Source organism: Girardinichthys multiradiatus, chromosome 13, assembly GCF_021462225.1.
Source record: "Girardinichthys multiradiatus isolate DD_20200921_A chromosome 13, DD_fGirMul_XY1, whole genome shotgun sequence".
Classification (NCBI taxonomy): domain Eukaryota; kingdom Metazoa; phylum Chordata; class Actinopteri; order Cyprinodontiformes; family Goodeidae; genus Girardinichthys; species Girardinichthys multiradiatus.
In genome coordinates this window covers 39,237-60,321 of record NC_061806.1, presented here as the reverse complement: position 1 = coordinate 60,321, position 21,085 = coordinate 39,237, and the positions used below count along the sequence as shown (strand labels likewise).

Here is a 21,085-nt window from a genome sequence, read left to right as displayed (position 1 = left end):
CAGGCTTCTAGGTTTGTGGTTTAGTCAGGCAAGTCTGTGAATAGTTAGTGAAAAGATGTTGTGATTGGCAGATAAATCTGTTTAAAACAAAAGTTCACCTAATGTGAGCTGTTACATCACCCTGTGGGAGGGTTGTTGTTAGAAAAGTCATCATAGATCCACAATGCGCTCCTGCCTCTGTTTCAAAGATAGTGTTGATCATCTTGTGGTGGATATATACTCTGCTTCTGGACGCTGTAAAAGACAATCATTATCTAACCAACCCCACCACCCCCACCCTTTCCCTTTTCATGTTTATCTCCCAGCATGGAATGTAAACCAAGCACCATCTCTGACATCTCCACTCATTTTTGCCAGCTTCCTCCCTGAACAGGGCCTCTCATGTCAGGCAGCCGTGTTACTGGAACGGCTTCAGACGGCAGAGCGAGCTTGGCCTCTACCTCTCTCTGCCTGTGTACCTGCGCCACAGGGCTTGCCAGACCTGCTCAGGTACCCGGCCAGAAGTCCAACCAGCTTATTGAAGCCTGCAGGCTGGTTGTGTTGATCATATCATGGCGTATGGCAGTACCTCATCTCAATTATAACTACATACATGCACTGCATAGGTTTTGCTGACGATTTCATTGTTTATATTGGTTTTTTTTTTAGTTCCACTAATGTTTTCTGAATGAACCCAAAATGCCTTGCATGGAAAAGCTGGAATGAACTGAATGTCATCTTTAATTGAGCTGTCGACATCCTAACCTCCTGCCTGTGAACAGTTTTGCTCTAAGAGACCATTTCCTACTGACTAAAACTGACTAATGTGTTGTTGCTTGTTTTTGTGAAACTAACCTTACTCCTGTGACGGTTGTTTCTAAATCTCCATATTGTGACTTGGTTTTCTTTTCTAGCATCAATCTTTAAGAGTCTAATTTCTTTTTTTCTCCTTTTATCCTACAGCTGAGCTTTCTCAGCCTGGCAGCAGCCCGATTATAGTCCCGGCTCCAGCTAAGCGCTCTCCTCCAACCCCACTGAAAAGGGTGACACCTGTCACCAAGCTCCATCCTGTAGATCCCTCAGAGCCATCTTCCATTAACTCTCCCGCACCTGCTCTGGTGCCCCCTGCTGCTCCTAAAGGAGGAAGCAATGAGGACAGGATGTATGCAGCAGCCCCGCAGACTTCCACGGAGCCTGTCCTCCCGCTTTCCCCCCACATACCTCCGTCTCCTCCCAGGGTTAGGTTGCACCCTCCACCCATTTTCTCCTCCGCTGGTGCTGTGCCAGCCATACAGACTGATCCCCCCAGCCCAACGACGGAGCCTCCCAGCCAGCTTCCCCCTGTACCACTACACATCCTTATTCAGAGGGCCCTGGCAAGCCCTGGTCCAGCTCAGCCCAACCCTAAGGGCTCCCAGAGGGCCCACTCGCTGCTCTTTGAACTACCACCAGAATTACCCGAAGAGCAGGAGGGCAACATACGTCACTCTCTTCCGGTCTTCATTGAACCTCTCAGGCTGTAAGTAAGCCTTAACCTAAGTGTTTAATAATTAGAGACCAACATTTATTGAAGGGTGCTGGTTTAGTTTGCAGCACTTTATTCTGGGTTAGGGTTTCTTTTTATTTTGATGGAGGGATTTTTAAATTGTAAAGCTGGTGTTTATTGGAGTCAAACTGTCATTTTTTAATTTGAATTAATCACAGCAGTCATTCTAAATATACAGTGCCATGAAAATGTATTTGTCCCCTTCTGATTTACCTACTTAATCTACCTATACCTACTTATCCTCGCAAGGTCGCAGGGAGCTGGTGCCCATCTCCACCGCTCATTGGGCGAGAACCGGGGTACACCCTGGACAGGTTAGCAGCCCATCACAGGGCAACCTGGAGACACAAGAGACAAGATCATGCACACACACTCATCTTAAGGCAGTCTAGAGAAACCAGTTACCCCAACAGTCATGTATTTCAGATTATGGGATGAAGCTGCAGACAACCCACGCATGCACTGGAAGAACATGCAAACTCCAGTATTTTCAAACTATATTTTCCTCGTGGCAGTGAGTCCTTTCATTGCTGTGAACACAATTTGGTGAATTGTTTTTAATTCAGCAGCATTGGAGGGTTTTTGTACATGAACAGCCTGTTTAAGGTCACACCACTGCAAATGTTGGCATTTTTCTGCTTATGCAAAGAGGGACAAAGAAATAAATTGCTATGAGTGCAAACATTAGAACTGATATAACTATTGTTCTACTTTTAGTCCTAATGTGTTTTAGTATGTGAATGCAACTTCTGGATTTATATATTTGTTGCCAGTTGTCCAGTGCTTTAAAGAAAATGTTTTATTTGTTTCTATGGTAGTTTTACACTTTGAGTTGCTACTCCTTTAGAGAGTATGCAGTTTAAGCAGTCAGATAGAATGGTCTTATTTACAGGTCCTTCTCAAAATATTAGCATATTGTGATAAAGTTCATTATTTTCCATAATGTCATGATGAAAATTTAACATTCATATATTTTAGATTCATTGCACACTAACTGAAATATTTCAGGTCTTTTATTGTCTTAATACGGATGATTGTGGCATACAGCTCATGAAAACCCAAAATTCCTATCTCACAAAATTAGCATATCATTAAAAGGGTCTCTAAACGAGCTATGAACCTAATCATCTGAATCAACGAGTTAACTCTAAACACCTGCAAAAGATTCCTGAGGCCTTTAAAACTCCCAGCCTGGTTCATCACTCAAAACCCCAATCATGGGTAAGACTGCCGACCTGACTGCTGTCCAGAAGGCCACTATTGACACCCTCAAGCAAGAGGGTAAGACACAGAAAGACATTTCTGAACAAATAGGCTGTTCCCAGAGTGCTGTATCAAGGCACCTCAGTGGGAAGTCTGTGGGAAGGAAAAAGTGTGGCAGAAAACGCTGCACAACGAGAAGAGGTGACCGGACCCTGAGGAAGATTGTGGAGAAGGGCCGATTCCAGACCTTGGGGGACCTGCGGAACCAGTGGACTGAGTCTGGAGTAGAAACATCCAGAGCCACCGTGCACAGGCGTGTGCAGGAAATGGGCTACAGATGCCGCATTCCCCAGGTCGAGCCACTTTTGAACCAGAAACAGCGGCAGAAGCGCCTGACCTGGGCTACAGAGAAGCAGCACTGGACTGTTGCTCAGTGGTCCAAAGTACTTTTTTCGGATGAAAGCAAATTCTGCATGTCATTCGGAAATCAAGGTGCCAGAGTCTGGAGGAAGACTGGGGAGAAGGAAATGCCAAAATGCCAGAAGTCCAGTGTCAAGTACCCACAGTCAGTGATGGTCTGGGGTGCCGTGTCAGCTGCTGGTGTTGGTCCACTGTGTTTTATCAAGGGCAGGGTCAATGCAGCTTGCTATCAGGAGATTTTGGAGCACTTCATGCTTCCATCTGCTGAAAAGCTTTATGGAGATGAAGATTTCATTTTTCAGCACGACCTGGCACCTGCTCACAGTGCCAAAACCACTGGTAAATGGTTTACTGACCATGGTATCACTGTGCTCAATTGGCCTGCCAACTCTCCTGACCTGAACCCCATAGAGAATCTGTGGGATATTGTGAAGAGAACGTTGAGAGACTCAAGACCCAACACTCTGGATGAGCTAAAGGCCGCTATCGAAGCATCCTGGGCCTCCATAAGACCTCAGCAGTGCCACAGACTGATTGCCTCCATGCCACGCCGCATTGAAGCAGTCATTTCTGCAAAAGGATTCCCGACCAAGTATTGAGTGCATAACTGTACATGATTATTTGAAGATTGACGTTTTTTGTGTTAAAAACACTTTTCTTTTATTGGTCGGATGAAATATGCTAATTTTGTGAGATAGGAATTTTGGGTTTTCATGAGCTGTATGCCAAAATCATCCGTATTAAGACAATAAAAGACCTGAAATATTTCAGTTAGTGTGCAATGAATCTAAAATATATGAATGTTAAATTTTCATCATGACATTATGGAAAATAATGAACTTTATCACAATATGCTAATATTTTGAGAAGGACCTGTAGTTGGTAAAGAACGGGTCGGTAGCATGTTCAGATGGTTGGAGCATCTGCTGGGTGAGACGAGGGACTGTAGGGGTCTGTATGATAGTTTTCCCATCCTAACCAACCTGTGGCTCCTAGAGAACACTGCTGATCCCAGCTGCCTGCAGCTGAACACAGATCCACTTCACAAGGCATGTAGATGGAAGCAGGCTTTGTTACTTTATTTTAACCAACCAGCTCTGTGGTACTGCCTGTTTTACCAGAAGTCATCCTTAAGGTTCTTCACTTTAAACTATTCAAGTTTCTTTTTAATCAACTCTGTAATCCGGTTGTGGCTAAATCACTTTGGATGTGGCAGTTATCCTCGGTGGCTAGAAACCCTTGAGCCCGAGTGAGAACCCTGGGCTAGTAATCAGTTAGTAGATAGTGAAATTAAACTCATCTTGACAAATAATGTGGTTAATCACTGTTTATTCATCATTTATAAAAAGCAAGGGATTTCTTTTTCCCACACAGCAAGGTTTTTTTCCCCTTTCTTGGTTTAACCCATGTTTTGAAAACTGCTTTTTTATGTTTATTATTAGTCTGATTTTAAAACATGCTTGATACTTTTTTCCCAGCATTGTTTGAACAGAAAACGAAAAATAAAAGAACTAATGGATCTGTATTTGTAATGTATATTTAGTTGTAGTTTAGTTGCTTAGGTCAGTTTCTAGATGAAAAATTTGATCTCTGGTTTTTCTAAAGCTTTGAACTGCTGATGCTAATTTTAGGTAATTGTCTTTTTAACAACTAAGAGGTTATAAGAACAAGCTTCAGAGTTACTGACTCGGAGTCGAAATGAACTTGGTATAGAAACCGAATAATAATTATCTTCCACACTTGACGTCTTTGTGTCTTCCCAGGCCGGAGGATGATGACTTCGACATGGAAGAAGAGCTGCAGAAGCTTAAGGCTCAGCGGAAGCCCCGGCAGCCGGAGATGGAGCCCCGCAGCAGGAGGGCCTTGATTGGAGAGCCCAGGGTGACCATCATACCCGAAAGAGGGGGCCACGGGGACAGCGAGGAGGATTCTGACTCTGATGGCCCCATCCAGTACAGAGATGACGAGGAGGAGGAGGATGAAGAGGAAGAGGAAGGCCCCCCAAGTATGCAGCACTCATGTTGCATTTAGTGTTATTTAACATCACTTTAAAGTTTCAGTTGAAGAAAAGCTTCCTAGAAAATCTTGAAACATCTACACCCAATTTTCTCAGACACACAAGAGCTAATAAATGTATGTTGTGACAGTGTAATGGATTCACATGCATCCGTGTAAATATGGGGTCTCATGTACAACAGGTGGGCTGGTGAGCCGTGTCAAGAGAAAGGACACAGTGGCTCTGAAGCTGGAGAAACAAGAGAAGCAGGATCGAGAACAAAGGGAAGCTCAGGGAAACCGCGAAGGGATGAGCTGGGGCAACAGAGACCAGTGGGAGGCTTTGAGGAACAAGATCGGTACCACGCTCACACGGTAAACCCCACACATCCCATTAGCCACAGGACAGGGAACTCTTTTTCCCAGTCACTGTGCAGAGCAGGGAAGAGAAAATGTTTTGCTGGTTCCTTGATTCCACCTGATTGTATACTGTAGTTCATCTACATCAGAGATGCAGCGAGGTTATGTTGCATCTCTCATTGAACTGATGACTTAAACGATAAACTAGCTTCCTTTTAGAAATGACAGGTAAACATGTTGCTTATTTTCAGGCGGCTGAGTCAGAGACCAACAGTGGAGGAGCTGGAGCAGAGAAACATTCTTCAAGGTGAGATTCGCTCTGGCTCTCTTTCACAGTGCATATAAATATGCCAGTCATCTGCCCAAAAAGGTCAAGGGGACACTTTCCATTTAATTGTTCCTCAGTGAATTCATTGAACAACATTGGTTAGAATTTCATTCCTCCTGATTTTTTTATTATTTGTCTTTAGGGCACTTAATAACAGTTCTTTTCATGAAGTTAAAAAAAATTAGATATTTTTCAATCACTTACTGTATAATACTAAGTGCCACCAACTTAAACTCATAACACTCTTCAATGTGGATGCTGTTACTAAGTGGAGAAGACTCAAAGTTAGTTATTTTCAGCATCTGTGAGTAGGGCTGTAATGGTAAAGTCATGTGTCGCTGTGTTTTCAGTATGTTTCAGTCAAGACAAAAGAAAATGTATATATATATTTTTTTACTTTATTCAACAGTCTAATGTTAAATTTTATTAATAATCTGATGGATTGAGTTTGTGAATAAAATCGTTAAAATGGTGACAGTTCTTTAGGAATTCTTGGAATTTGATACTAAAGGGATGTTTAAATCGGTTAGAGTTGTGATATATAGACAGTCCAGTGTACTAGTTGTATTTGAACACACCATAGAAGCGGACCTGGTTCGTAGTAGGATGGACTCCCATCGACACACCTATGTGTGGTTGCATGGCTGCTGCTATAAAAACAGGATTTGGGGCTGGTTGAATGCTAAAGGCCGCTACGTTTTCATGCTAGCATATTATTGTCTGTATCAGTGGTATTTACGTTTACCTTACACCACAGAGGAGTTGAGTGTATAGCGCTCAACATATCTTATTTCTGTTGAAAAATGCTGAAATAAAGCTTCCCTGGTGTCTGCAATGATGGGATGCTGGAGAAAAAGTTGGATGAAGATAGGCAGACAAATATTTGAGATTGGCCACAGTATTGGTCAACTGATAGATAAGGCTGATAACTGGCATCCTTAGAATATCAGCCTCACTTCAGCCTGCTTGGTTGATAGCCAAGAAGGTGCTTCTGTGTTGTTGCAGCTGTGTTCATGGTAGTAATGTGAAACTTGTGACACTACACCATCATGTCACTCAATCAACCACAGGCAGTGCAGTGAACAGTTCTGCAGTCTCTGTGGGCTGCTGGGTCAATGGCAAACAGTTTTAGGGTGTATTCACACTTGCCACTTTTGGTCCGCTTTAAACGGACCAGAGTTTGTTTCCCCCCTTGGTCCGGACCTTATGTCCCCCCCTGGTCCGGACCAAACAACCGGTACGAGACCCACTTTTTGAGGTGGTCTCGGTCCGCTTCCAAACGGACTTTGGTGCGGTTGCCTTATGGTCTGAATACGAACCGGCCCCTATCCGAACCGACTGCAGAAAACGTACGTCTCTTTGGACCTAACAAGCCACCGTATTCGATAGCAAAGGTGTACGTTATACACAAATCATACCTGGCCAGCTGATTGTCACAACACCGGGCATGTGGGACCGGGTACGCAGAGCACACCGTCTTCTTAGGCGTTCAGCACGCATTCTCTGACGGGGTTCCAACATTAGAAATGGAACGTCTCAAAGTCTGTGTTGAATGAGCTGCTCTTCAGTGGAGAAGCTGCAGGAGTGTGTGTTCTGAAGCTGTTCTATCACACACGCTCCTCCAGAGCCCTGGTACGTTCACTGATGCTGCTGATCAGCTTGATTCTTGTGCGTCTTATTTTGTCATCGACCCAAATACATACAAGGCAGAATTAGCAGGTTTGCAGTGGGCTTTAAAAAAAAAAACAGTAATTGGAGAATCCTTGCAGTGGAAATCCAGTCTTTATTACCCAGTTTTAATTATCATTGATCATCTGCTAGTGAAAACATTACGCTACTAGATAGTATCTTTTACATGTTACTGCACAGTTCAGATGTCTAAATCTTCTGGTGTGAAGCAGCATAAATGGTGTTTAGTGAGTGGTGTACCCACAGACTGGATTAATAAACCAAGAACTCAGAATTTCTCAGGAAGTTCTGATCCAGGTTTCAAACCTCGCTGCTGCATCTTGCTTGTCCACTTAGCTGAGATCAGAACAACATAGCACCTTGTGCCGAGCTTGGCAGTGCCTAAAGACTTTCATTATGGCAGCTCAGGTGAAATCCAGCTCACTGGCCGCTCCGTTTTCCCCGTTCTCATGAAATGTCTTCTCTTCCCACAGCCAAGAACGAAATGGATCGACGGCTGGAGCGATCCGAGATCAAGCGGAGGCTCACGAGAAAGGTCAGGATGTGGTGATGTAGCTGCATTGTTCATTCAACAGTTATTCTTCTGAAATGGACTGAAAACTCTCCTTCTCGTTCCACTCTCAGCTGTCTCAGAGACCCACAGTGGCTGAGCTGCAGGCCAGGAAGATCCTGCGCTTCCATGAGTATGTCGAGTCTACCCACGCTGAAGACTATGACCGGCGAGGAGACAAACCGTGGACCAAGCTCACTGCTGCTGACAAGGTGAGACCCAGCGTTCAGAGAGGCCCTGCTGGGTTTTAACAGCCGCCTCTTGGATTGGGCAAGTGTTCAGGAAGCATCTAAGAAACGCACCTGTTGTTTTGGGTCGAACTCAGTACAGTCACATGTGATGCTTCTGAAAACTAAGTATTTATTTGAAATTCTGGCTACAATGTTCTAAATCTGCTTTGATCATGCATCCCGTTTGATTTTGTTGGCCTGTTTCAGTGATTGCATGTTTCTTCCTGTTAGGCTGCCATCCGCAAAGAGCTCAACGAATTCAAGAGCACAGAGATGGAGGTTCACGAAGACAGCAGGATCTTCACCCGGTGAGGCTAGCTCACACCTTTCTTGTTTAATTCACCTCAGCTGTGCTTTGCTCCTGCAAAAGTATTTAGACCCTTTTGTCTCGATACAACAAACTGCAGTGTATTTTATTGCTACTTGAATGTGATAAATCAGCACAAAGGAGTGCATAATTGTGAATTGGAAGGAAAACAATGTGTAGTTTTCAGCATTTTCTACTACGAATAAAAGAAATCTGAAAAGTGTGGCATGCACATGTATTCAGCCATCCCGAGTGAATACTTTGTAGAAGCATCTTTTGCTGCAGCTACAGCTGCTACTGTTTTAGGGTATCTATGATCATTGTGTTTCAGTGTTTTGTGCAGCTCTGGTTTTCCAAAGAAAAATGGGGGACAAATCTAATCCCTGGTTGAGCTAAGCCAGACCTAATCTAAAAGAACATGCTTTTATGCGCTACTGTGTTGATCTGTCGCATGAAATCCAAACGAAATGCACTGGAGTTTGTGAAAGTAATGGGACAGAATGAGGAAAACAAACTACAGTGTGAATATTTTCATATCAGAGCTGTTTAAAATGAGGTCTTTATGTCTGTTCTCTCCTCCAGATACCACCGACCCTAGCTTCTTGAATCATCGGGCAAAGCACTTAAATAAACTGTGAAGCAGCAGGTACAGCTCCATCTGTGCCCTGTCTGTCCACTTTCCTCCTGTGACCTGCCTCAGCAGAAGATTGCGGTGGTGAGTGGGGCCAAGACGAGGGGCTCAGCCACGGCTCAGTCTCCGAATGGCAGTGACAGCAGGAGATAGTGGCTCCAGTCGGTGTTGGAACCACCTGATGCGTACATACAAATGTCCACAAATCACTCCCTCCTCCCTCGGGATTCTGACTGAACCAGAGACAAGGTTATTGCTCCTCTCATGCCTTCATGTGTATGCTGCTCTATCTTTCAAAAGCCAAAGATGGAGCACAGAAGCATAACTAGCTGGTGTTGAAACTGCTCATGGTACCATGAAACTGTTCTGCCTTACTCCTCTCAAACACACACTGATATCTGGCTCAGGTGACTTGTGAAAGACTTGTTAGAATCAGCCGCTGAGTTCTGATCCTAACAGCAAGCAGGTGCATTTTACTGTTTTTGTTAGCCGCACAGATTGTTCTCCTGAATCCCATATCACTAGATTATTTTTGATAAGGCACCTTATGTTTCCTAACTGGGTGTTTGGAAACTTAACAGCCTTTATTTCTGTGTTTATATTTGAGATTTTGAAAGCAGGAAAATGTACATATTTTTATTTTCCTGCCTGTTTTATGGTACTTTATATATTCTGCTCCATAGCTGGATGCAGTTGTATAAAACATTAATGTAGATTTGAAAGACTTTATATTGTAAACTACTGACCTGAAATGCTGACGTGTTTTAATTGTTTAGTATTTCTCTGATGTATTTTCTGAGCATTAATGGTACAGATCCTTTTTCTTTTTTTGATACAGAGCCTGTAAGCTGTGTCTTTTGAAAACACACTGAATAAGTGAATGATCCAATTAGGAAATAAAAATCAATGATCTCTGATAGCTTCCTGTTTGTCTTTTATTTCTTCAATGGATATTCGTTAGATTCTCTTGGGGATTTGTATTTTTTAGAAAATGCAGTGGCTTTAAACTAGCCAGATGAGGGCAGTGTTGGATAAATTAGCCATGAGTCAGTCATCGGGCAAACTGGACTAAAACTTCCTATCTAAACACCTTGGAGTTTAAAAAGGATTCAGCAGTCTGTTCCAGAATCAGCTTCCTCTCTGTGTGCTGGGAAGCTTCTACGTCCTGGGTTTGCTTCACTACTTTAAAAAAGCTAGAGAGGAAGAAGAGCATTTGTGATCCAAATGACAAATTATCAAAAGATCTTTGTTTTAGCCTGTGAAATAATGATGGTTTCTATGAAGATTGGAATTTGATTTCTGTATGTTCCAAGTCTGGGAAAAAAAAAAGACAATGGAAAGAAATTTGTATTTTCAGACTTTATTCCATGTACCATTGTCAAAATGCTGTTTCTTGTTATTGTCTTTAGTTCTTTTCTTGCTTGGATGGATGTCTCACAATCATTGTGAAGCTCAGAAACGGGAACATCATAACTGGATACCATTAAATATAGATGGGCTTTTATCACCAGTTCTGTGGAAAATCCATATTTTCTTGAGGCTTTTACTGTAATTCCACTGAAAGGAGTCGACAGCAAACCCAAAGCAATTATTATAAAGACATAATTCTATGGCTCTCTGAAGTGTACATTGAAATGCTACAGAAATCTACCCACTGAGGTAGAAATAAATTGCAAAATAGCGCCCTCTGGTGGTACAGGGTACAGCTCCATCCAGTACAGGATAGAGCTGTATACCGTCAGGGAATAGTTTTGGAAAAGACCTATTAGATATTTTTTTTTTGCTAACATATTAAACTTGATAGATTATTATTCAGAGTGAATAGATTAATTCACAGTACAATTATAACTACTTTCTGTTGATCATACCTCAAACGGAATAGTTTGTGGTGGTAAAATACAAAATGTTTATTTGTTTTGCAATTCCTTGTTGGGTCAAATCAAGATTGCTCTGTATGATTTAACAAGATCTTTTTTTTAATTCTGCAAAACAAGAATGATGAAAGTAAAACGTAATCTGGGAATCCTGAAAAATTGTATTTCCTGAAATCCACTTATGTAACTATTCTGTTGTCTGTTTTTAATTTATTTCCTGAACGTTTTACTGTTGGATTTGTTGAAATTTCATCCCTACCTTTCTACCATGTTAGAGCTAACATAAAGACAGATTCTGAATATTAAATCCTGTTTCAACGAAGCTTATCATGCCAGCTGCTTTAAAAAGATCAATCTGTTCACCAAAATACAGCGCCATCTATTGGAGAGAGCAGGAAAAGCAGCGATGTGTGGAAAAAGAGCTGAACTGGGTCTGAATATCAAGGAGGATTGACTGATATGTAAAATTAAACAGCAAAACAGGCAGAAGACTGTTAAATAATCTACCTTAAGTCTTTACCTGACACTATATTTGTCTTGTTTTGGATGACTGATTTTGAGAAAAAAACAGATAAGCCTGGATGTTGTATGAGACTTTGGAGGAAAGTAACTTTTGGGGAAAACCTTTTAAATGTCTTGTAAAAAGCTGCTGAGAAGGATTCTGCCTGTTCTTTCATTGACATAATTTTTCTTTCTCTTTGAATGTTTGAATGGTGTCTGTAATGTCTTTGGAGATGCGGTCGGTGCTGCTCTGAATCCTCTCTGTGTTCTCACAGAGAGGACTCTATCAGAGAACACAGAGACTCCTGCTCTACCTGTGCTGATGATAAGGCTTCAGACGGCCTTCCAAGATTGAAGTTTTTACATCTAGTGTTTACGTGCGGTCGCTCATTAACTGTACTCATCTGTACATTGACTGTTTGCTCTGCAGAACCTGTGTGGGAATAATTACATTTGGCCTAAAAACATCCAGAGAAGCAGATTTTATAAGTACTTCTGCTTAGCTTTCAGCCACAAAAGCCAAATAAAAAGTAACAGACTTTTAGTCAGTTCAACAGTTTGACTTTTGATTGGTCTGCAGTAAATTTGGACTAAACTGAACTGTATATAACTGCATATTAATTGGACCTGGTATGTGCATTGGGATGACATTTATTGGATTAGGGAGATTTGTGAATAAACTAATTTATGATAGGCTAGGTATTATATGACAATTTGTCAGAGTTTCTAAAAGCTCTTTAATCATTGGAATTTTAGACCTTAAACATAAATACACCCCTTTCATATTAGGTCTGTTATGTATTAGGTCCAAACATTTTTAGCTGTGTCTTAAATATTTAGTCATGCATGTTTTGTTTTTTTAAGTCGTTTTGAGTAATGCACATGAAGCCCTCATTTGTTCCATGATTTGTATGTCTGGCACTTCGGGAATGTCTTTGAGTGTTTTATGCTGTGAAAAAACTACAAAACCAACGATGCAGAGAAGCGATAAATCCTGTTCAAAACATTCATTCCCAAAATAATCCTGGTTCTGAAAATTTTAGGTACTTTCATGTTACATTATATAGTTCCTCCTCTTCTGTCATGGAAAAAGAGTATATTGAAAGAGATTTGGGTTTCAAATGGAGGATTCTAGTAATTAGCTAAACCTGTCATCAATTCAAACGGTTTAATTTTAATGGTCTTAAAAAAAGTCTTCAACTGATTTTACATTAACTAGCAGAAACCCTGTTTTCTGCACTCATAAACTACAGATATACAACATGTTGCTAAAAATATTGGGCCTTTTGCCTTTACACATATATAAACTCTTATTAATGTCCCATTAAACACCATCCAATTTGGTGTTGGCCCACCCTTTGCTGCTACAATGGCTTCAGTGCTTTTAGAAAGTTGGCCACAAGGTTCAGGAGTGTATTTAGGGAAATATCGGCACATTCTTTCCGGAGAGTACTTGTGAGGTCAGACACAAACGTTGGACAAGAAGACTCATCTCAAAGTCCCTCTCCTAATTTTTCCCAAATGTGTTATATCGAGTTGAGATCAGAACTCAGTTCAGATCAGTTAAGTCTCTTAACACGAAACTCACTCGTGCATGTCTTTATGGACATTACTTTGTGCAGTTCAGCAGACAGAAAAGCTCCCCTTTAAATGGAGGAAACTTCCAGCTAATTTCCAGCTTAGTATGAGCAGCCATCTTCCTTTGCCATGACTGACTGGGGATTTGAGAAGACATAGCATACACACACATAAAAAGAAATACATAGAAGCCCTGATCCAGGAATACTTTCAATTTTAAAGAAAAGATAATGAAAGTAGTAGCTCATTTAGTTACATCATCTAGGGGGGAAACACAGCTAAGCAGATAAACTCTTAAGCAGTTTTCAAGTCTATATGATGAAAGAGAGCACATACAGTTAGTCACAGTAGAAGCTCAGCCAGTAGCTATGTCTAGGAACCCAGCAATGCGTTACAAAATGAAAGGCCAGTAAGAACTTTTCTGGAACTTTCAAAATAAATTGCCTAACCTAATTCCAGCACAGCCAGAAATGGGGGTAACAGCTGTTATGAAATTTTCTTATCAAAGTGGGTAGAAGTTGACTCATAACAAGAGAAAATCCGGACTTTGTCTTTATAAGTTTTATTCAAAGGCATTCAGCGTTTGAATGACTCTGTCACCAAGCAAGTCAGTTGAAACAGAGCCCCGATCAACATTTACACACAGTATTTATACCAGAACATGACAGTGTTATCTCAACTGCAAAGAGTCTGTGTTCATGACCCCAACCCTTCGTCAGTTCAGCAGTGACAAGGTTATCTAGGAACAGACCTAACTGCCCTTCCTGACATTGTCCTAAAGATAGGTCTGAACCATTAAACTTCTGACAGCTTCTTCCTCTAACACAGATGTTCTGAGGAGTAAGATAAAAAAGGTCATACACTGTGAAATGCTTACTGCAAGAATTTCCATCACACTCCCTTCTTCTGATTACAAGATAATCACAACTAAAGGAAAATTCTTCAAAACCATCACCCCTCTCAGCTAACAGATAATCCAAAGCCATTCTAGTTTGCAAACTCATCGTTCTTATAGCTTGCTGCTCCTTAGTCAGAACAGTGAAACCTTACTCAGATAAAGCAGTAAGATTTTCTAACTCAACTGACAACTCATTAATCCTATGGGCGGCGTTAGCAGCACCATAACTAGGAAACATTGTACCCAAAATGCCTTTCCAATGTGGGATCCTAGCTCTCTTTTGTCGTTTGAGCATTGTCTTCCTCTCTAATAATGGGCTGATTGAATCATAAGTCGTGACTGTAGGTAGTAAATGAGCTAGATAACATACTCCAGACCAATTAGCAGGCAGATACAGATATGATCTGTTTCCACACATCCAAACCATGTTCTTAGGACACGAGAACCCATCTCTACTAGGAAAAGTAACAAGAACCCTGGTTAATTTAGCTGCCTGGCCATACAATTGACTTCCATTCGGTAAGGCTGTAAGATTAAGAGTTAACACAAAAGGATCTGGAGCCAAAGATTCTGAAATATTATAAGGATCAGTCCTGACAGGACAAGGTCTAGATGTATTCATGTGGGTCAAGGCACATGAAACTGGTATAATAGTTTTACAACCCACCGTCTTTCCAAGGAAATAAGGTGTGCTTTCCTCCTGTGTAATACAAATATCTGGATCTTTAATCGGATTTCTAATACCCCGAAATCTATAAAGAGTTCCTGTAGAAGCACACGTTAAATTAGTCTCACTAGAAAATCTACTAACATTTCTGCTTTGCCTTACAATATAATTCCTCACAGTTTTGATGCATCAGTTGCCACCAAACATTATCAGTATGATCATAGTAGTCAGAAAAGTGATGAATCTCTCTTCGAATCTGCTGATGAATATTATTAGTCAGATTTACCACACATTGTCTTTGCTGTACCTTTCCCAAAATGAACACAAGAGTTATAAAAAATACTTGCAATACCAATCATTAGCATCAGAACAGACCATCTTCCATATAGCTGCATCGTGACCTTGAAGTGGAATGTCCTTTCTTCTGGTAAAGAAAGCAAACAGTTTTTCCCAAAGAAAACAAATTATAAACAAACTTAAAAAACAAAAAATCCTGCTGTCTCTCCTGAGTGGCTTCAAGCTGCCCTGTCACCAGTCTGGTACAGGTGGGCGGTCGTAGGAAGCTCCTCTAGAAATATATTTAGAAACAGGAACTCTAACCTGCTAGAAGTTAGGCTTCCATAGTCCAACTAAACAACGGTGGAAATGAACACATTCAAACTTGTAATAATACCATAATGATAGATATCAAGCAATAAACATAAAAGTTAGATAAAAGCATCCGAGATTTCTTCCTCAGAGTCAGTTTCGCTGTCAAAGTGGGAGGAAAGAATCTCTCACTGTGGTGTGTGTGCAGTGAGGCAAATGACCTTATGATTTCTAACTTTCAGGCAATGCGATGGCCTTAAGTAGATTCTGAAATAACGTGGCACTGCCCAAGGGATTATTGTGCCCTTGTAAGAACAGTGTTTTTCAACCACCTCTTCAATCACTCGCCAGTGATCAGCTTACAGTTCTTTGTCTTGTGGTGGTCCGCTGTCCTCACACCTTTCAGGCCGTGGATGATCCAGTTGAAAGATGACTTGTGTCCTGGAAGCCAGATGAAGCTGGAGGAGCTGGAGCTTTCCTGCAGCTTTCCTGGGTGTCTAGTAGGATCTGATATGGGCCATTCCAGCGCCTGGACTTCCAGTGTTTTCTCCTAAATTCTCTGAGCAGAATCCAGTCGCCAGGAATAAAGGACTGGAGGGTGGAAGTGGCTGTTTCTGGTAATGCAGCCTTCACCATCTGTGAAACTTGAGAAAACACAGTGGACAGGTTTTGACAGTAAAACAACATCCTATCTTCACACAAAGATGTGGAAGAAAATTTTCTTGGCAATATCCCCATGTCCAAATTAGGAGACCTGCCACACAGCACTTCAAAAGGACTGAGATTAGCCTCTGTCCTTTGTCTCAATCTCATATAAGTGAGAACAATAGGTAGAACCTTCACAACACTTGGCTAATTTTCAATTCAAAGTCCCATTCTCAAACCTAAGTGCTTAACTACATGAACTTCATCAAAACATCCAACAAAATCAAAAGAATTGATCTTCTGACTTCACCTGATATACTAGCAATGACCATCAGCTAAATATTCTGAATATCAAAAATGTGACATGATGTTTGAGGAAGGTCTGATTACAGGTCAATATTTCATAGTTTCAGAATACCCACAAATAATTTCAAAAATGGTCTAATCTGTGGAGATGTAAAATTTCACAAAAGAATCAACACCATAATTTCAGAGAGGTTTTCATAATGTGGTCTTAGGGAGCTATGCACCATTTATAGAAACAAAGTACAACGTCTCTCTCGCATTGTCACTAAGTCCTCACTGGAGGTCTGAGCTACCCTTTTTTCCATGAGAGCTAAACTTTTGGAACCCCATGTTACTTTATTCTGACATTCCCCTCTTCTGGCGCAGGGTCCAACCCATGCGACAATTCAGCAAAAAGTCTGAACAAAAATTTTCTAGTAATCAAGATCACATTACATGGAACCAAAGAAATGAATTCTGACATAACCATGTGTCACTATGAATTTAATGAAAGCAACATAAAGAAAATCCAGATGTTTTTACCTGCAATTCAGTTCCATTAACAACTAAACACAAATTTCAGTTGTTGTACAGTTCATCAATATTTCACTTAGAAATTAGTCACATATCATCCTGATTTGTCTTGTATAAAGATGAGTATTAGATTAATGGACATCTAATGTAATTCTGATGCATAAACCCTACAAATTCGAATCTAATAAATAATTCCCACCAAGTATAAAGTCATGACTCAGATTCTGTATCAAAAATATATTCCTTACTCTTGCATATCTTGAATTGTCAGTTAGCTTAATGGTACCAGGGAAACTTTCAATCTAATAAATCACCAATGATTCTGCATGCAAAACTAATTCTTCAAACTAGTTTAAACTATTTCATTAACCTTTTAGTAATAAAACACATAAATCTAAAAGTCATGCTACATCCTTAATCATTATACAAAAAAAAACATGTTTTTAAGGCAACAATCACTACAAGCATTTTGATTCTATTGTCTCTTAAACAATGTTAAAACTCAGGAAGGGAGGTGCTGAGCGTTACCATGACAACAAAGGCGTGAACCAACCTGGTAGGTGGGCGGAGTCAGGCAGAACTAACCTTTGATTGACAGCCTATGGGCGGACCCACAGTTTCTTCATCCCATCCCACATTAGTGTAACTTAAACTACAAAACTGTTAACATGAACCTACCTCAGAAACAAGCTGCTTCTTAACTCTCCTGAAAACTCAAAGTTTTAATCAATCTGGGATTTAGAAACATTATTCTAAACATGGATTATTGTTTCATGCAACATATAAACAAACATTTATTCCAACAAAACAAAGACAAAATATCAAAGAAAAACAAATGACCAAATTTGAAGCTTCAAGAATTCAAATAAATTTTTAACAATCTCTTTTCAGAATATGTTTTCTCAACCATATCTTTTAATGCTGTAATTGATCAATCTTGTTATGATAATCTTCAGGATCCTTTTTTTAAAAATGAGTGCACATAGTCCAAAAAATCTCAAAGTATTTAGAAACACAGCAACAGTTTTCTCTTAAATGAATCCAAATTTACTGATGCTGAAACCTTTTGCTAATTCTTTGTACTGTAACTCTATAATAATAACTACAATCCTGAGAGTTATTGTTATAATTCTCTTTTTGTTTGACTCAATTTGATCGCAGCTGTATTGCAGAATTTCAAGTTAAATGCAAAGAAGTATTTTAATTCAATTCAATTCAAATTCAAAGATACTTTATTGATCCCCGAGGGGAAATTAGAAAAGTCAGCATTGACATTTTTATGGTATACCCAAACTAAACAAAACTGCAGTGTTTGACTTAATCAGAAATTAAGATAAGAAGCTTGTCTCCAAACTGGACTTTTTCCCACATAGTGTTTCAAAAAGAACAAACATCATTTTCTTTAATTTGGCTATTTAAATTTTGAGAGTTGGGGAAAACTTATTACTAGAACCCCTCTTTAATAATCCAAATGCTGATAAATGTTCCAATATTTTATCTCTTAGTAATCTGAAATCACCTTGTGTACCTTTGTACTCCTATGTATTCCTTTAATCTTTAAACCCTAAGAAATCAAACAAGGAGACTTGAGTTTGAGCCGACCATCTTCTTACTGTTAAGAGAGCCTTTATTTCTTTTCTTTTCCTAAAATAAAGGATTTTACTTGTCTTGATTCTGTTATAAAAATCCTAACCTTGGTTCCAAAAATAAACTCTTCAACCCCAATCTGTGTCCCCAGAGTAGAAATTTTGAGTATTATTGCATTTCAAAGCCACCAAATGACTGGAACCCATCATTGTCTTAGATCTGTTTTAATAAGTAATCGGTCTACCTTTAATTAAATATTATAATTTTATGGACCCAAAATCTATGGCTTACGGGCTTCAGGAGTCCAGGAACCACAAGTTGAGTACTACTGCATTGAACAATGGTGTTAACTTTCTGCAGAGATTGAAGGATTGGCTAAATATATTATTTCTGCTTGGACAATAATCAGATTTAAAATTATGAGTTCACAGCTTCTAATTTACCTCAGATCATATTTGCTTCTAACACAGTTCATAAGAAGCTTCAGACAAACATTTTGCTAAAAAAACAAGAACAAAACAAAACAAAAACCAGATCTGTTTTAAAATAAAGAAAAAGCATGCTTAAAAAAATTGTTACTGTGGTGGAAAATAACTCCACCGTTCTGAAGACCTTTTCATGCAGAGTCTTTTAGGAAACATGAGATTAGTTTAATTTTTGTGTGGTACCACTGTCCAATCAGATTCTTTCTAAATAACCCAATTTTTCATACTCATTTTAAAGGTTTGTTTTACCAAGGAAAATGTGTTTAACAAAACCAATTACTCTCAAAGTTTTAGAAGTTTTAGCTGGTGATATCTTAGAAAACAACTAGTGTTTTAATATTTCTATGCAACACAGAACTGATTAGGTTTCTCTTTCCTTCTCCAAAGGGAGAAAAAAGGAAACTGCAGAACCAAGCCTTTCATAGTTTTTGTCAGGACCTGATATAAGGTACAGTGTAAATCAACACGCTGCATGAATCAGAAGAGGGAAGAAAAACCTAATATAACCTCTTCCCAGCAGCTGCTGTGAAAAACAATGAATTTGTACTTTCCATAAGCGTCAGTTAACACTTGCGGACAAAAACTGCACCAAACTGTAAATACTGTGTCAGAGACTGTATGAAGACCATCTGCAGTAAAACTAAGCCTGTTTTAATGAGGTCTCTACCCATTAGATTTATGGGATACAAAATCTGACAACAGAAAATAATATCTGAAGGAGAAACCCATCAGGTTTTACGCATTTGCTGGGTTTTAAAAATGCTCCTTCATGAGATCTGTCCTGAGAATAACATAGAAACACTTGGTTACTGCTGAGTTTTGGAGATGTTGTAACTTCCTCTGCATTTTAATAACTTTTAATAACTAGAATAATTGACCCTGAATATTCCACGACTAAAGAGAACTTGTTTCTCTAAAAGAATTAACTGGAAAGTATGAAATGAGCTAAGTTATCACCCTTTTAAAGATACTTTTCTAACCCTAAAATAATATTTTAACCCGCTATATCTGTCAACGTCAAGCAAGCGTCACATGAGCAGCGGTTAATAAGCGTTCTTCGTTGCAGAAAATAGGAAAAGATTTATGCAAATGTGTGTGTGTTTGTACATTACCCCCATCAGTTTCTAAATCGCTCCAGAGTCAGACTGTCATGGCACACAGTTCTCTATCAGTCCAAAAAACAACCAGGCCCTTCCCCGGTCTGTTGGTGAGACATTCAATCATTCTTTGTCCACTTTAACTTCTCCAGGAGGGAGAAAGAAGAAACTTTGCTCCGGTTTCTCTTCTGCCCGCATAAGATGCTTTCAATATAAATCCAGTGTATCACTCTTCTGGCTCTTGCAAACAGCATGGATCGTTGTCCATCTCAGTGGGTCCAGACTTCTTCTGAGTTTGGTTTTTTTTCTTGTAGAAATTCACACTGCGATTTTCAACATGCAGGCAGACAGGAAGGCAGATCTCTCTCTTTCAGGCCGTGCTGGAGAAGCGTCTCTGGTGGAGTAGCCATGGAGAAGGGCAGGTTTCTAAAATCCAGACTCAAAAACACAGATGTTGAACTCAAATCCCATATATGTGTGTATTTGTGTGTGAGAGAGGCAGAAGAAAAGTTTAGTATAGGTTCAGATTTTGTACAAATAAATATTATCAGTCAGTCAGTCAGTTGTCCACCTGCCTGTCACTTCCTTCCACAACATGAACTATACTCCTTTCTAAATCAACTTTCTTTTCGCATCTCTAATGTCCCTTTTCACTTTTACCTTCTTTTCCGACTGATCGCAATATTTAAGACAAACGAAACTTCCTTCAGGAAAGTTTTAACTCTTTAACCCCTTAATTGATGCACTCTGTGCTTTTTAATCTTTTCTGTATGTTTTTATTTTTATTTTTCCATCAACTGTTTTACTTGAAACTATTTAAACTATTTAACTTATTTACACTTAAACTTCCACGCTGTGAAAAACCAAACTTATCTTCCAAATTAAAGCACATTTAACACAATCATCCCCACTTTTTTCTTTCATTATTTTATAAATCAGAGTATGAAGAAGGAGACACCCCTGATGCCTCAAGGTTCCAGAACCATATCTTTTTTTACCCGTTCAGCGGCAACAAACAGACCTCTTCCACGCAGGTCCCCAGAGGAACTGGACACAGGGACACAGCGCGCTAATGTCTCTTTGCAGGCAAACAGACGTAACTCTTCAA

The 21,085-nt window shown here is 39.9% G+C and overlaps 1 protein-coding gene across 6 annotated transcripts in view; it reads left to right on the top strand.

Annotated features, from left to right (window-relative positions):
* Nucleotides 1–10,157, top strand: part of phactr4a (phosphatase and actin regulator 4a) — a 41,781-nt gene extending 31,624 nt beyond the window's left edge. For 5 of the 6 annotated variants that reach the window (XM_047383689.1, XM_047383688.1, XM_047383690.1 and 2 more), the window contains 9 exons: nucleotides 358–489; nucleotides 943–1,498; nucleotides 4,912–5,153; nucleotides 5,347–5,518; nucleotides 5,755–5,810; nucleotides 7,994–8,055; nucleotides 8,145–8,282; nucleotides 8,532–8,608; nucleotides 9,190–10,157. In XM_047383689.1, the coding sequence (XP_047239645.1) occupies nucleotides 358–489; nucleotides 943–1,498; nucleotides 4,912–5,153; nucleotides 5,347–5,518; nucleotides 5,755–5,810; nucleotides 7,994–8,055; nucleotides 8,145–8,282; nucleotides 8,532–8,608; nucleotides 9,190–9,205 (1,451 nt within the window). In that variant the 3' untranslated portion in view covers nucleotides 9,206–10,157. The remainder of the gene's footprint in view (nucleotides 1–357; nucleotides 490–942; nucleotides 1,499–4,911; nucleotides 5,154–5,346; nucleotides 5,519–5,754; nucleotides 5,811–7,993; nucleotides 8,056–8,144; nucleotides 8,283–8,531; nucleotides 8,609–9,189) is intronic. The other variant, XM_047383691.1, reaches the window with a different exon arrangement.
* Nucleotides 10,158–21,085: the final 10,928 nt, after the last annotated feature.